General features: G+C 39.0%; 1 protein-coding gene across 4 annotated transcripts in view; it reads left to right on the top strand.

The window, feature by feature from the left end:
• Positions 1-15,421, top strand: part of PLCB1 (phospholipase C beta 1) — a 628,875-nt gene that overhangs the window by 552,425 nt on the left and 61,029 nt on the right. For 2 of the 4 annotated variants that reach the window (XM_036322264.1, XM_036322265.1), the window contains exons 28-32: positions 2,243-2,319; positions 2,425-2,514; positions 2,944-3,001; positions 3,912-3,998; positions 14,866-14,983. In XM_036322264.1, coding sequence (XP_036178157.1) covers positions 2,243-2,319; positions 2,425-2,514; positions 2,944-3,001; positions 3,912-3,998; positions 14,866-14,964 — 411 coding nt within the window. In that variant the 3' untranslated portion in view covers positions 14,965-14,983. The remainder of the gene's footprint in view (positions 1-2,242; positions 2,320-2,424; positions 2,515-2,943; positions 3,002-3,911; positions 3,999-14,865; positions 14,984-15,421) is intronic. The other 2 variants (XM_036322262.1, XM_036322263.1) reach the window with 1 other exon arrangement.

The following is a 15,421-nucleotide window of genomic DNA, read 5'->3' on the forward strand; positions in this document are numbered from 1 at the left end:
CACCCTCAGCTAGAATAGCAGCATCGCAGGAATCCTCAAGGAAACTTCCAGAGTCATTGCACACCAATTTAACATCTAGACAACTTGATAAATTGCACCACAGCACTGCAATATTTCACGATATCTTTAATCGTGACAGTCATGATCCGACAATGTCTTCTGGATGATCAAATAGGTTTTCCACTGGCTCAAGCCCCAGTGAGTACTTGTTCAGACTTAATCCACTTCACAGATGGGTGCATCACATTTCATGGTCATGTTAAGGCGTTTTTTATTGTAATCCTATAAGAGACTTTCTCCCTTGGCTTCTTATATTCTCTTAGATAAAAAGGGGTCTTTTAAAACAATTTCTACAGTCAGTAGAAAAGGCGGTGTGGGAAAGTGGTGAAGGCTACAGCCTGATTGTCTGGGTTTGTACCCAGCTCTGTAGCTTACTGCCTCTTTGGCCCTAAACCAGACACTTGAGCACCTGGGGTCCATGTTTTCATATTTAAAAGGAAGATAACAGCACCAACTTCTTGCCAATAGGTCAACTCTTAGAATTGAATAAGTTACTGCATTTAAAACTCTTCAAACTGTTCCCAGCTTGTATACATTATCAATGAAAATGAACTGGCATTATGATTATATTGCCTTATCACTGTTGTAACTACAGCTTATATAAAACTGTTCAGCTCACCCTGCTGCATCTGAGAACTTCAGCTCTGGGGAACAGCGGTGGGGCCTTTTGCAAGAAGCCCACACCATCTATTGGGTGTCCAGTAAGAAGGGTTGGGTCCAGTTGCTACTGTGCCTGAACAATGGCAGAAGGTTGTTTATGGTATTCATCCTATATAATAAAAGCCTAATATGCTAAGTGTCTGGTCGTTCGTTCAACCAATCAAAGCATAATATGCTAATGATATGCTAAGGCCTCTCTACTGCTTGCTATGTTGTGCACTGACCACCAGGGGGCAGACAGTAGACCAGCTGACCAGTTGCTATGATCACCAGGGGGCAGACACTGTGACTTGTAGGTTAGCTTGCCACTGGGATCCAGCCTATCAGGACTGAGCTAGATGGGCCAGACATGCCCTGGAGCCCTCCTGCGGTCCCTCCCCAGCCCCGATCATGCACTGGTGGGGTCCCTCGGCCTGGCCTGTGCCCTCTCGTAATCCGGGACTCCCAAGGGGATGTTGGAGAGCCAGTTTCGGCCCGAAACCACAGGCCAGGCTGAGGGACCCCACTGGTGCATGAATTTTTGCACTGAGCCTCTAGTATAGAATAAAGACAGAGAAGGGATTGGAAGGCAAAATGATGCTCACATAATTGGCAAGCTTTTATTGAGCAACTACTGAATGCTAGGAATTGTGCGGAGGGCTGAGGATATGAAAACACAGTCGCTATTCTCTCCAAGCTTGGTTTGATAAGAAAAATACACTCAAGGCAATACAATAATTAATTTTGTGGTGATATATTAAAAATTCCGTGATAGCACAGAAGAGAATTTATTATGTTCTTTGGAAGTCACCCACACAAGGACAAAACCATCGATTTCTAAGATGGGTAACTCATGTTATCCATGAAGCAATTAAACAATGAATAATACCTGGAAACCTAGAATCATAATTCACAGTAAATTATAACTCACATTTGTATCATATTCACTTTATTTTAAGCTTCTCAGTACCTCCAAAAGATAAAAGCATTCATAATTTTATTTACAACTAAGAAAACATAGGTTTTCTTGGCCAAATCATCCTTTTAATAGGTCACACATAAAGTGGGGATTGAAATCTGGGTCCTCACTGTTTGTTGTCTTTGCACTGGGTCAAGCTACAGTAACCAGCACAGTAACCTAAGGAGTCCTGTTTAATTAAAAAGAGATAAGAATCCCGGCTTGCATGGCTCAGTGGTTGAGCATCGACCTATGAACCAGGATGTCACAGTTCGATTCCTAGTCAAGGTACATGTCTGGGTTGCGGGCTTGATCCCCAGTAGTGGTTGTGTAGGAGGCAGCTGATCAATGATTCTCTTTCATCATTGATGTTTCTATCTCTCCCTCCCCCTTCCTCTCTGATATTCAAACCAAGATAATATGATGGTTTTAAATTATGTCCTCATTACCTATCATAGATATTTGATAATTCTAACTTGTTAAATATCAATGAGAGATTTTTTAACTACAGATACTATTGTTTGAGGTAGCGGGTGCTTTGTTTATGGTAACATAATATAGCAAACTGGCATTTTCTTTCCCCAGCTTATCCAAAAATTGACGGATGTTGCTGAAGAATGTCAGAACAATCAGTTAAAGAAGCTCAAAGAAATCTGTGAGAAGTAAGCCTCCGTTCTCATTGTAATGAACTTGTGTATATACATGTATTCAATACAAACTGCCATTTCATTTGCCTTTTTTCCTTTTTACTTCCATTTTGACTTCAGAGAGAAGAAGGAATTAAAGAAGAAAATGGATAAAAAGAGACAGGAGAAGATCACAGAAGCTAAATCCAAAGACAAAAGCCAGATGGAAGAGTAAGGAGAAGGAACCCTTGTTTCCCACCTTTTACCTGGGGATTATTTTATTCTTAACCATGAAGACCCATCTGTGAAATTTCTCCTCTAATTAACCTTTCCAAAGATCTCTGTAAGGTTTTCAACCAGACACTCAAAGAGCAGTTCAGAAAAGGACCTTGAAGATAAAGGCTGAGTAAAGAGGGTCCCTTAGGAAAAGGTTGAATACTCACTCCTAATAACGTCAGGCAGTCTTCCCAGCATTTAATGAAAACAAAGTCTGCCCTTGGTGGGACCCGACCTTTGTCCAGAGTTGGTACATTATACCTTCCTGGAAGCAGGAATAAGAATGTTGAGAGTTCTGTAAATTTTCATTGGGGAGTCCAAGATTCTCCCGTTTTCTGATGTTGGATGTGTTCATATAATGATTTCTTTGTCCTTTTCTTTTAGGGAAAAGACAGAGATGATCCGGTCATACATCCAGGAGGTGGTGCAGTACATCAAGAGGGTATGTTGGTTGTTAAAGAACAAAAGTTCAGTCGCGTAGATTTAAAGGCCTAATCGATTCCAGCAGTTCATGAACCAGGCAGTATCCCATTTAGTAAACAGAGAGTTCCTCTGAGCAGCTGTATAGAGAAGAAGGTTTTATAGGCAGAGAGATGATGGGATGAAGAAGTTATTACAGGCAAGGTCACCTTTGCTCAAGGGAAGGCAGGGGGCTTTATCAGGCAGATGACATCACTAAGGTTGAAGTTTCAGACAGACTGGGAGAGGCTGAAACTGCAGTTAGGTCAGTATTCATTCTTGGTGGGGCGAAGCAGAAGTGACTCCATTTTGAGCCCATTGTTTCTTTTTAACGGGGCTAATCCCTGTCTCCTTTGCAAACTATGTGTGAATGTTTGACAAGCACAGTGTGAGCCTCCATAGGGAAGCAACAAGCCTAGTTGCATCTATTTACCACTCTTCACAGCACAGGCTCCCTAGTCAATGTCCCTGCAAGTTTAATTGCAAACCTGTGTACAAAAAGGCTCGCGTTAAGACAGATGTGAAGAATCACTTCCAAGTCAGGAGCCGGGAAACATGATGTAAATGGGAGATTCCCCCAAAGAATCCTGAGTTGTCACGCTGGTAGAGAAGATGACAAGCTCCAGAGGCCATTATATTTTTTTTTCAAATTTTTAAAAAATGTCACTATGGAAATTTTCAAATATTAAGAAAATGTAAGGATAGTATAACTGTTGATCACTCCACCCTCATTCCTGTGTATCTTCAGCGCTTACCAACAGTCTCCTACACCTGTAAGGGCAGTTCATGACTAGGGAATGAAGTCATTCAATGCATTTAATTTTTAATATTTTTCTGAAGATAGTCACTAGAACTTTTAGGTGAGAATGACTTTCTTTGTAACTTTCTTATAGTTAGAAGAGGCACAAAGTAAAAGGCAAGAAAAACTCGTAGAGAAACACAAGGAGATACGTCAGCAGATCCTGGACGAAAAGCCGAAGGTAAACGGAACTGAATAGCATCACTCAACAGTTTCGCTCTCTTTCCATTCCATTAGGATAAGACCTTCCTAGCTCATGTGTCTTGCACACAATCTCAGATCACATCTCGCATGGGAAATGTATATATCTTTTTCAATGATGGTAAAAAAAAATCTTTATGGTAGTATTCAAGAAGCCTTTATCATCACCTTGTGAGGTTTAAAAACTGCAAATACATGGAACCCAGCTCTGGAGATTGGCTTTTAATTGGTCTGGGATGTGGTTGAGACATAAGTGTTTTTAAAGGACCCTGGCCCTCTCCCCTGCCAAGATAGAATTAAGAGAAATGAATTAGCTAAGTCTCTTCAGCTTTAAATAATTGATATTGTAATGGCAGACTCTGTCCAGCAGAGGGTTCCTGTACCATAGCATCCTGGTTTTCTTCTAACAAAATATTCTCATAAACCAGAAAAATATAAATCTTTTTCCCTATAATAACAGTTTATTGGTGCTCCACTTTAAAATTACCTGTGCTTATTATTTGGTCAAAACCAATGTTTCATGAATATTAGCTTAAAGCAAACTGAATATTTATAAATCAAATATTTTAGGGAAAAAGTATCTCAGCTTTAGAACATTCATCTGTTTTTATTCATCAAGGAATATTTTTTTCTCTTTGTGAAAAATGTACTTTTCAGTTATTCTGTTCTTCAATCTGCAGCTTAAAATGTCTACTCTAAAAGGTACTGGTATTTCATAAAAGTACTTTTTAAATCTGCAAAGCTGAAAAATGTTAGTTTTGTTTTACTATATAGTCTATTCACAAATTTACTTCTTATAGATTTCTTGTGGTTGATTCTAAATAATTTTATTCCCTATGACATTGATTTAATATGTGTGACTCCTAAAGTTTTAGGTTGGGCAATATAGATTCTCAAGCAGTAATGAAAATCCAAGAATTAATAATTACTGAGATATGCTGCTAATTTTTATGATTTTTATTAATCAATAATTTAAATATTCTTAACCACCCTTTCACATTTATTATGCATTAGTAAAGTAGAATAAATTTTTAAAATCACTATGCTTTCCATTTAGAAATAATCTTTAAAAAAAATGCTCAAATATTTGGAGCAAAAGATGCAGGTTCAACAGAAAATTAAAAAAAAACACCTTCACAATGATCAATTCCAGGTGATATATGCAAATACATGTATTTTCAATCCATGCTGTCTGAATTCATATTTGTCATTACTTTGTACACTGACATAATACCTTTCACTTATGGTTGATACCTCATTAGCCACTTTTTGCATTTCTAAAAAAATCTTTCTTGGAAAATATTGTTATTCCCACAGAGTTTTATTTTGCTTTGTTTTGGTTTTGGTCCAAAAATTTCAACAACTTTACTCATAGATAAAATGTATACTACTACCATATTTATAGCCATTTTAAAATTTCTTTTTTTGGCCCTTTGGAAAGAGATCTGAAGTGTTTCTATGAATTTTTAGTTGTTCTATTGTTTTTTTGTGTGTTTTTTTTTTTACTGTAAATAGGGACCAATATGATTTCTCTTTGCTTTCCATCCAGGAAATTGTTCTTTTGACCATCTTACTGTGTCTAGGTTTGAAGGTTGCCCTTGACGATTGTTGGTTCCATGTCAAACTAAAGCATTTATTGAGAGGTGCTCTTCAGGGCTTAAAAACGTTGTGCTTTGGAACCATGACTTTGATAATAAAATAAGAATGATGACTGTTAATATTGTAGGACACAATAGCTAATAAAGGGAAATGACCGTGACAAGAAGGAGCAATAATTAATATTGGAGTAAAACAATAAGGTCAAGTGTAGGACTTGTGGAGAAAGATCAAAGCACAGGACAGCAAATGTAAAACCAGGCTAGCATAGTGGCCAGCCACACTCTTATAATTGTTGGGTGTTGACCAGAAATAAAATAGCACTGACTTTGAGATAATCCCTCTTCACGTTCAGTATTGGCTTGCCAAAGCTTGACATAGATATGAGGGAAATCAACAAAAGGGGAACATGAAAGAAAAAGGAACAACTCAAGGAAAATGAACCTGACCAACTGTATCTACAACTGAGTCAGTTCCATTCAGTCAAGAAGATGTGAAGGCCAAGTGCTTTTCTGACATCTTGAAATTTATGAATAGTTCCATCACTCAATGTTGTGCAAGGAAATTGAGTTGATACTATAGTAGGTAGTATTAAAGGTAATTGCAACCTTCTTATTGAGAGGAAAGCATGCTGAATTTTGCCAGAGGTTGCTGAGGGGAATAGAGTCCTCCTTCAAATATTTTATAGATGGCATAAGCAATTTCCTAACTAGAGAACAATAATGGCTAATATTTTGCTACATGGCATCATATTTCTTCCCATTTGTCATTTTCTTTCACCATATTGTCAAATATTATGAACTTACTTTTTCATCATCCACTTATTTAACTAATGGAACAATGGGTTCTGTGTTCCTAACTTCCACTTGATCAGGGAAGACGCACTTTTTACATTCCTAATTTCTCCTATTACTTTCTGAGCTTGCCTGGACCCCAATTACAATCTGTATAAATTCCCAAAACTTTGGTAACCAAACCACTCCTTTAAAAGTAAAAAAACAAATATAAAAAAATGTTTAACAACAAAAACTTGAAAAGCCAATGCAGAAAAATAACAGTTTTATAGTGGCAAGGAAAGTGGCTTGATTTAGAGCAAGATCCATATGAAGATTAATTCGAAGTGTAACTTTCTAACATTTCACTCAACCATGCACTTATGATCTGGAAAGATCAACTCAAGCTCCCAACATTTTAATCATCCTGCAATAGAATGGTGCTCTTCAATCAAAACCATTTCATTTCCATGTGGACCAAGAACTTCTGTCCTTCTGGTCCCTATTCGGTGGAAGACCAATTTGGCCAGCCACAATGTGAAAGTTTATTTTAGAATGTTCCATTTTGTGACATGCACCAGGACTTTGTCATATGTATAATGGTTTATTTCCCATTAAAAACTGAGACTCAACGAGTCTATTTTTTTGTATTTATAGGGTGTCCCAAAATTCACGCAAAATTCAAATTTTGCGTGAGCATTAACAACAACAACAAAAATAAAAGCCTCATTTTACTTGGTTTATTGAATCAGATCCTAATATCTGTTGCCCTTTGATTTCAATCCCTTCAATTTGATAAGCATTACCAAGTACCAGTTATGGCCCAGGAGCAGGGACAATGAAGACCAATGAAGACCATGGCTTGGCATATGTGCCAGCAAAGCCATGGAGGCCATTTACCCAATGTGCTATTCCATACATAACCCTATACTGTATACTTTATGAATCAATAAAAAATTTACAATTTTTAATTATAAACCTGTGTTTTCTATCAAAATTACTTCTTGCATGAATTTTGGGACACCCTATACATTTTGAGGACATTGTGGAAAATGGAAGGTGATGATCACTAGAGGTAAAATATACAAGAGATACATATTTTGGCCCCCAATTTGACATAAAATTGCATTGTGCATTCCTGTCCATAAAGTCCCACTGAAATGTATTAAGTTATATATTCTCTTAAAAGAGAATACTCAGCTCTTTTTCAGTAGAGTTCTAAATTATGGAGAGATGTTCAGCTGCCTGTTCCCTAGCAGTGAAATATTGGATTTAGTCCCGGAGTGTATGCTGTTTCAGTTTTGTTCAAGGTGCGTCTTCTTATGAAATCTATAGCTGCAGAGTTCTAAAGATGGATACAGTCTTTCAACTCAGTGACATAATGGGTTTCCTTGGGATTTCCATACCTAGGTTTGCCAAAATCAGTAGTAAAGGGTTTATGTGTATGAAAGGTGGTAGGAACAATTCAAGAACCCAACTGCCAGTGGAAAAAAACACACTTTTTGTGGTTGTGCTAGACTCTGAGTTCATTATAAAAAGGACATTCTGCCTTTTTTCTTTACATTTCAAAGAGATTTATCCTAACGTGGTGAAACATCGTTAATCAGGAGTTGCCCTGAATCTGCTGGGAATATTCCATTATAAATTGATTGCTTTGCAGCTACAGGCCGTGGTTACAAGAAGAATCATCTTTTGAGGGGACTTTTTAATGAACAGTCTGCATAACCTCATAAAACAGTCGATAAATATGTAATTTACTTTTCCTCTGACATTTAATTTGTCTTTGATGCTTCTTAAAACACGGGTTATCTGTTTTAATTTAGCTCATTAGCAAGAGAGAATGCCAGGAAGTTTTAAGGCATTTTCATGTATAGCCAAAGAGCATTTCATCACCCTGGCTCTTTTTTTTTTCCCTCCACCAGGGGAACATAGCCTGATTTCCCTCATTTCCCCTCTGACATCTTTTTAACAGGGTGCATGACTAATCTCTCTGGGTGAGGTTACTGTTGTCAGACCTACCTTTGGGCCCTGCGACAGAACACTAAATACAGCTATTTCAATCCTGCCTTCCCAGTTTTCAGGGAAAGAGAAACTAACTTGGGCATTTAAGTAAAAGCTTCTTTCTTGCATGATTTATTCGTCCCTCCTCTAATCTTTTGTTACTTGATGGGGAAATATGAATTCTCCCTGATAGCACCCAATGGACCTTCTCATAGAAGCTAGACCACAAAGTGTAAACTGGTTGGCTGTTGACTACCTTTTGCTCATTGTCAAGTCCTTGTCGATCCATCATGTGGTTTATTTTTGTTTCCTCTGTGTAAGAAATTTCCTTTTGATATCTGTCAATGTGAATAATTGCCTTTTAAAAATATGTAGTAGTTCATCATTTTCTTGAAAATAAACTTAGACATGTTTTCTTTCCTTCTGGGCAATACTAGAATATCAGAAATGCTATAGTTCTATTTGTTTCCTCTCCATTTATTCTTGAAATTGATTTTCATTCTACAGATTTCTAAACCCATAAGACATTACTATTTTGTGCTATACAATCAGTGCTCATTTAGATTTATACATATTCACAAGCTTTTTGGGTGTACATTCCTTCTTGTGTCTCAGACTGTTCATTTGGGATCATTATTTTCTACATCCTCTAGCAGTTCCTTTTATATAGTCTACTGGTGGTAAACTCTTTGGGGGTTTTTGTTATAATTTTTGTCTGAAAATGTCTTTATTTTACCTTCATTCTGAAACAATACTTTAACCGGATATAAAAATTTTAGGTTGGCAATTATATTTTTTATTATGGAAGATAACATTTTAATTTCCTCTGACTTCTCTTCTTGTTGAGAAGTTAACTATTTATCTTAGTGTAGTTCTTTTGATGAAAATATATTTTCCACTCTTTGCCTGCAGTTAGGATTTTTTCTTATGTTTTATATTGTTTTCTTGTAATGTGTTTAAGTATGTGTTTGAGGTGACTGCATGGTTAACTTTCATTAGTTCAGAAAAAAGCTCTCAGCTATTGGCTTCCATCATATTTTCCAAAAATTTCCTTTCATAGTGTTATTTATGTATAAAATGACCTTACTCCATCTTTTCTATCTCTTAACTCTTTTCAGTATTTTCCACCTTTTTGTCTCTCTGTGCTACCCTTTGCACAATTTTTTTTCTTACCCTTTTTCTAATTCACTAATTTTTGGTGGTACTGCTATTTAACTCATTCACTGGGCCTTTAATTTTTGCTTTTGTATTTTATTTTACTTCCAAACATTCTATTTCATTTGTTTTCAGATCTACAATTTGTATGCCTCAGAAAACATTTTCTGTGAGATTCCTCATTCTGGATAGGCCATGGACTTTCGGTTTTGGCCTCACCCTACAAGGCTGTCAAAAAATGAATTCAAATGTCCAGCATTAGCAAAAGCCTCTCAGAACTAAAGCAGCTTTCTTGCTTATTATCTGTCTAGGTTTAATGTCCCTGCAGGTTGGGCCTGATCATTCTTTAAATTTTTGTGATTCTTATGTTTTTTAAAGAAGATAGTTTTAATATCAAATCCAACTTTTTTAGTTGTTTTCGGTGGGAAGGATGGTTCAAATAACCCAACCAGCCATTACCAGAAATAGAAATTTTTCACATGTTTCTAAAATATTTTAATTAAACATCTGTTCTAGTCAGGTTCCATTATAGAAGCAGAACCAGTGAGAGATTGTTTGTGTTACAGGGAATTGGCTCCTGCAATTGTGGGGGCTGGCTTTGTAGTCTCCACAAGGCTATCTCCCTATCTAATGCTGATCCTGGCATTCATACAGGCAGTCTGGAAGGGAGAATCATGAGTAAGCTTGGTGACTAGAATAATCTTCAGAAGTTAGGACTCTTTGTCACAGAGCTGAACACACACAAACACACACACACACACACACACACACACACACACACACACACTAGCCCAGAAGTGGAGTCAGAAGATATTACAGGTCCAATTGCTGCTTCACCCTAAAAGGATGAGTCAATAGATCAGCAATAATGCCTGTGCATTAAACAATGGCTGCCATCCCCTCATCAGCAATCCAGCTCTTGAGAGAGGCTTTTCTATAGCCCATTCTAACTGGAAACATACAGAAAGGGAACTCTGGGAAATGTAGTTCAGCTAGTCAAGTTGGCAAGTCACAAAACCACCACACTGTTATATAAAAGTTGAAAATGTTCTTATTTAAAGAAACATGATTTCTCTTGAAAATTAGATCATATTATTAGATTGAGCCAACATGGAAACAAATCTCTAGAGCTGAGAAGTGGCTGCCCCTTAGTCCTGCTTGGCATTACCTAAATAGATTCATGGGTTTCTATTTTCTGGCACCTGCAAGGCAAGTGAGTTTGAGATTTCAACACAATTAAAACTGAGATTCCCATGAATGCCATTGATTCCTTCCCCTTGTTTCTACTTCATTAGCATTCTTTCCCTTCCCTTATCTATTTCTTTCCTATATATGAAAAATGTGGGAGTTTGGTGATTGGTCTATTGAATGGAGGGAAAGAGATCCAAAGAGAATATTCACCAAGTATGAAAGGATTAAGGAGTGTTTGTGTTGGTGGGGTTCAGGGTCTTTCCCATAAGGACTGTGTTTAAGATCAGGAATAGGATGAGACAAACTTTAATCCCATTGACTTTACCTGTCAACCTACCAAAAACAAAACAAAACAAAACAAAAAAGTACACACAACCATGAATGGCCCCAAAAACCTTTTGGGCTTATTTCTACTTCTACTCCTGTACCTGTCATTGTGCATGACTTAGATGAATTTTGTCAATACTAGTTAGATGTTTTATTTCCAATGTATCTCCAGTTTGTTTTTAAAGCCCTGCTTTGGTATGACAAGGATAATGAAAATAGTCCAACACACATACCCTAAACACTTTCCAAAGCAGAGAATGTGAAGTTTTAATTGATATAAGGAAACCACTGCCTGATTTTACTATGGCTTTCAACATTGTTAGGGAAGGATGACCAAACTCAAACTGAGAGAAATATTGAGCTGTATAATACCCAACTAGGAAGTACATTAGGTGCTTTGAAATATTTGATGAAGCATTATGTGGACATCAAAGAAGAGTCTATTATAAAAGGGCAAATGTAGGACTACTGGGCTTAAAAAATAAAAACTGTCAAAGTTTCAACTCAGGCAGACTGCTTCTAAGAGCAAGAGTCACATTCTCTATTTCCCATGTATTATGTCTAAGGCCAAATTAATGTGCCCGGCCAGCATGGCTCAGTAGTTGAGTGTCAAGCTATAACCCTGGAGGTGACAGTTCAATTCCTGGTCAGGGCACATTCCTGGGTTGCGGGCTTGATCCCAAATGGGGGACGAACGTGCAGGAGGCAGCTGATCAATGATTCTCTCTCATTATTGATGTTTCTATCGCTCTCTCCCTCTCCCTTCCTCTCTGAAATATATATTAACAAATCTATCACTTAGAGTCCTACCTATCCATTTTTTGTCAGCAAAAATCAGTTGACGCACATCTGCATTTATTAATAATCATTGGCTGAGAATAGTCTTTGAATTTAACATAAAAGGTCTTTGAATTTGTAGCAGAAACCAAGGCTCAAATAATATTTTCATATTTCAAAGACTCTTATCAGATCTGTGATAGAAGAGTAAACAGTTCATAATGTTTCTGATGGTTTGGATGAATTCTTCCATAAATCCTCTGTGACCATCATACACATGTGCACACACACATTTATATACAATCAACTTTACACAATTGAAGGAAAGATTGGGATGTTAATCATGTAGGCATCAAAATGCATTTTGCCCTAGCTAATTATGCTAGTTATGCAAATTCATGTCTATGAGGGCAACCAGCAGCATGTCTATGTTTCCAGTTACATATAAAGAATAGGAAATGTATTATGCTCTAGCTTCAGATTTCACCCTTTTCTTTTTCTTTGCATCTTACTTATTATTAAAAAAAATTCCATAGGTTTGGGGAAATAGATAATGAGCTGTCACAATTCTTTTTTTTTTTTTTTTTTTTTTTTTTTTTAAATATATTTTATTGATTTTTTACAGAGAGAAAGGGAGAGAGATAGAGAGTTAGAAACATCGATGAGAGAGAAACATCGATCAGCTGCCTCCTGCACATCTCCCACCGGGGATGTGCCCGCAACCCAGGTACATGCCCTTGACCGGAATCGAACCTGGGACCTCTCAGTCCGCAGGCCGACGCTCTATCCACTGAGCCAAACCGGTTTCGGCAGAATTCTTAAGTTTATTATTAGGTTTTCCTGTTAAATGAAACAAAAATCCCCAAATTTGCAAATTATTATAAATAAGGTAACACATCTTTATAATTGTTAATGTGTCAACTGCGGCACACCCACCCTAGCAAAGTCACTGCCATCTCTCACCTGGATTTCTAAATAGCCTCCTAACTGGTATTCTTGCTTACACATGCCCTGCTCATAATCTGGGCCCAATATAGTAGCCAGAGTCATCCTTTTAGAACATAAATCAGCTTGCTCCTCTGTTCAACGCCCTTGCATGACTCCTATCATCCTATATAATAGAGGTAATATGCAAATTGACCATCATGCCCTCACAAGATGGCAGTGCCCACAGTGGGGGTGGGGCAGGCTGCTCCGTGGGCCTGCCACTGGAGTCCCCTCAGCCCCACTGGGGGCCTCAGGTCATCCTGCACCCCCCACTGACTGACAGCTCGCCCAGGCTCCTCCAAAGAGCTGCCCATCCCTCTTTCCCTCCCTCCCCCAAAGCTGAAGCCTGACTGTGGTGTCTAACAAATTGGAAGTTATAACTCATGTCGTTGAGAATATCCTCCATTCCTCAGCTGGGGCCCGCCTCTCTGCACACCTCCTGCTGGAGTCCCCTCAACCCGCTTGGGGCCTTGGGTCCTCCTACACCCCCCACTGACTGAGGCTCAGATAAACAGGGCCGGCCGAGGCACAGGCAAGCCGCTGATGGTGGCTGCCCAGCCATCTAGGGCTGGCCTGAGGCACAGGCAAGCCTCGGATGGTGGCTGCCCAGCCGCCCAGGGCTGGCCCGAGGCTCAGGTAACCAGGGCTGGCCGAGGTTTGTGCTGCTGGCAGTGGCAGCAGCAGAAGTGTGATGGGGGCGTCACCTTCCCCTGATTGCCGGGTCGCCTCCTGCTCCTGAGGGCTCCCGGACTGTGAGAGGGGGCAGGCTGGGCTGAGGGAACCTCCCCCCCCCCCGGCCCCCCAGTGCATGAATTTTCATGCACCTAGCCCAGCCGTGGGCAAACTACGGCCTGCGGGCCAGATCCGGCCCGTTTGAAATGAATAAAACTAAAAAAAAAAAAAAAAAAAAAAGACCGTACCCTTTTATGTAATGATGTTTACTTTGAATTTATATTAGTTCACACAAACACTCCATCCATGCTTTTGTTCCGGCCCTCCGGTCCAGTTTAAGAACCCATTGTGGCCCTCGAGTCAAAAAGTTTGCCCACCCCTGACCTAGCCTATAGTCTCAGAATAAAAGTCTACAAGGTCCAGTATAATTGGATTCCACTGTGCTGCATCCTCTCTTCATTTTATTCACCTACCCTCTGTTACAGACCTCCTGGGCTCCTTGCTGGGCCCCAACTAGGCAAGCCATTCCTTGGGCTGGCGTGGACTATTTCCTCTACCCAGAATGCTCATCTCCCAGGTATCTTCTTGGGCAAGTCTCTCCTGACTTTCAGATCTTTGTTCAAATCTGACTTCTCAAAGAGGCTGTCAATGACCACTTTACTTAAATTTGCAACCACCACTCTTCCATCCCCGGCATCTCCTTTCTCTTTTCTGTTTTTCATAGCATTTATTACCTTGTAGGTCATTCACTTCCCCCTTAAGTGTGTTACTCATTATTGGTCCCTCCCCTTTAAAATGCAATCTCCATAAAGGCAGAGGCTTTGTTATTTTGTTCAGTAATGCTCTTGAGTTCTAGGTACCTGAGAATAATGCCTGGCACTTAGTTAGTGCTTAATACATAGTTTTGAATGAAGGACTTATGTAGAGGACTAACAGAATTGACTTTGTTTATTAAAAAAAAAAAAAAAAAAAAGAGTTTTCTCTCTTTGAGTGGAAAAAGTACAGTATGGCCATTAAACGCAAACTCATTGGGCTGCATTGTTCAACTGCTGTCAGTAATTCAATATAATCTCAGGTTTCTTGACAGTAGTGGAATTTTGTGGAGAATTTCTCAATAGTAATAGCTGCAATCATCTTTAACATCTAATCCCTACAGAGGGTAGGGAAAGACCAAGGAGAATTCAATTGCCAGTTCCATTGCATTTGTGGTAGAACGTGTTGGACAAGATAAAGGAGCTGGAGGTTTTAAATCTCTATTCTAGAAGGCGTTCCAAGAAAGCTCCCAGACAAATAATTTGAAGTAACAAATGACTTAAAAATCCAGTTCAATGCCACCAAAATGACAGCCTCCCTTTTTTTCCCACACAGGGGGACGGTTCCTCCTCATTCTTGTCGGAAACTTGCCATGAGGATCCCTCTGTTCCCCCCAACTTTACTCCCCCCAACCCTCAAGCTCTCAAGTGGTGACCACCGTCCTTCCGGCCAGGTAGGACTGGATGGGAGGGGTCGCTTTAGAGAGAAGGGTGGCGTGTGGCCATCAGGTTCACAGGCATCATGGACTTGTTCCTTTGTTCTTCACCCTCCCTTTCTCTACATTCCCATCGTTTTCCTGCTCCAGTTCCCAGCCACACCATGATGGACTCCACATCTTCACTGTCTTCCTCTGGTATTTATTTCTTCATCTCTCTCTTTCTGTCATAAATTCCATTCTTACATATTGTCTTCTTCCCTTTTGTTTCTCAACTTGTAAAATCAGCTTCCCTTTTGACCTTGATCTTTCTCTCTCACACCCACTATTATTTCCACTTTTGAAACATTTAAGTTCCTACTTCTCAAAGCACTGATTTCTCACAGTCTTAATATCTTAAAATCTAATGGGATTAAATTAGTTTTCAGGGAGTCTTCTTGACCCAGTCTACTCAAA

Source organism: Myotis myotis, unplaced genomic scaffold (assembly GCF_014108235.1).
Source record: "Myotis myotis isolate mMyoMyo1 unplaced genomic scaffold, mMyoMyo1.p scaffold_m19_p_9, whole genome shotgun sequence".
NCBI classification, from domain to species: domain Eukaryota; kingdom Metazoa; phylum Chordata; class Mammalia; order Chiroptera; family Vespertilionidae; genus Myotis; species Myotis myotis.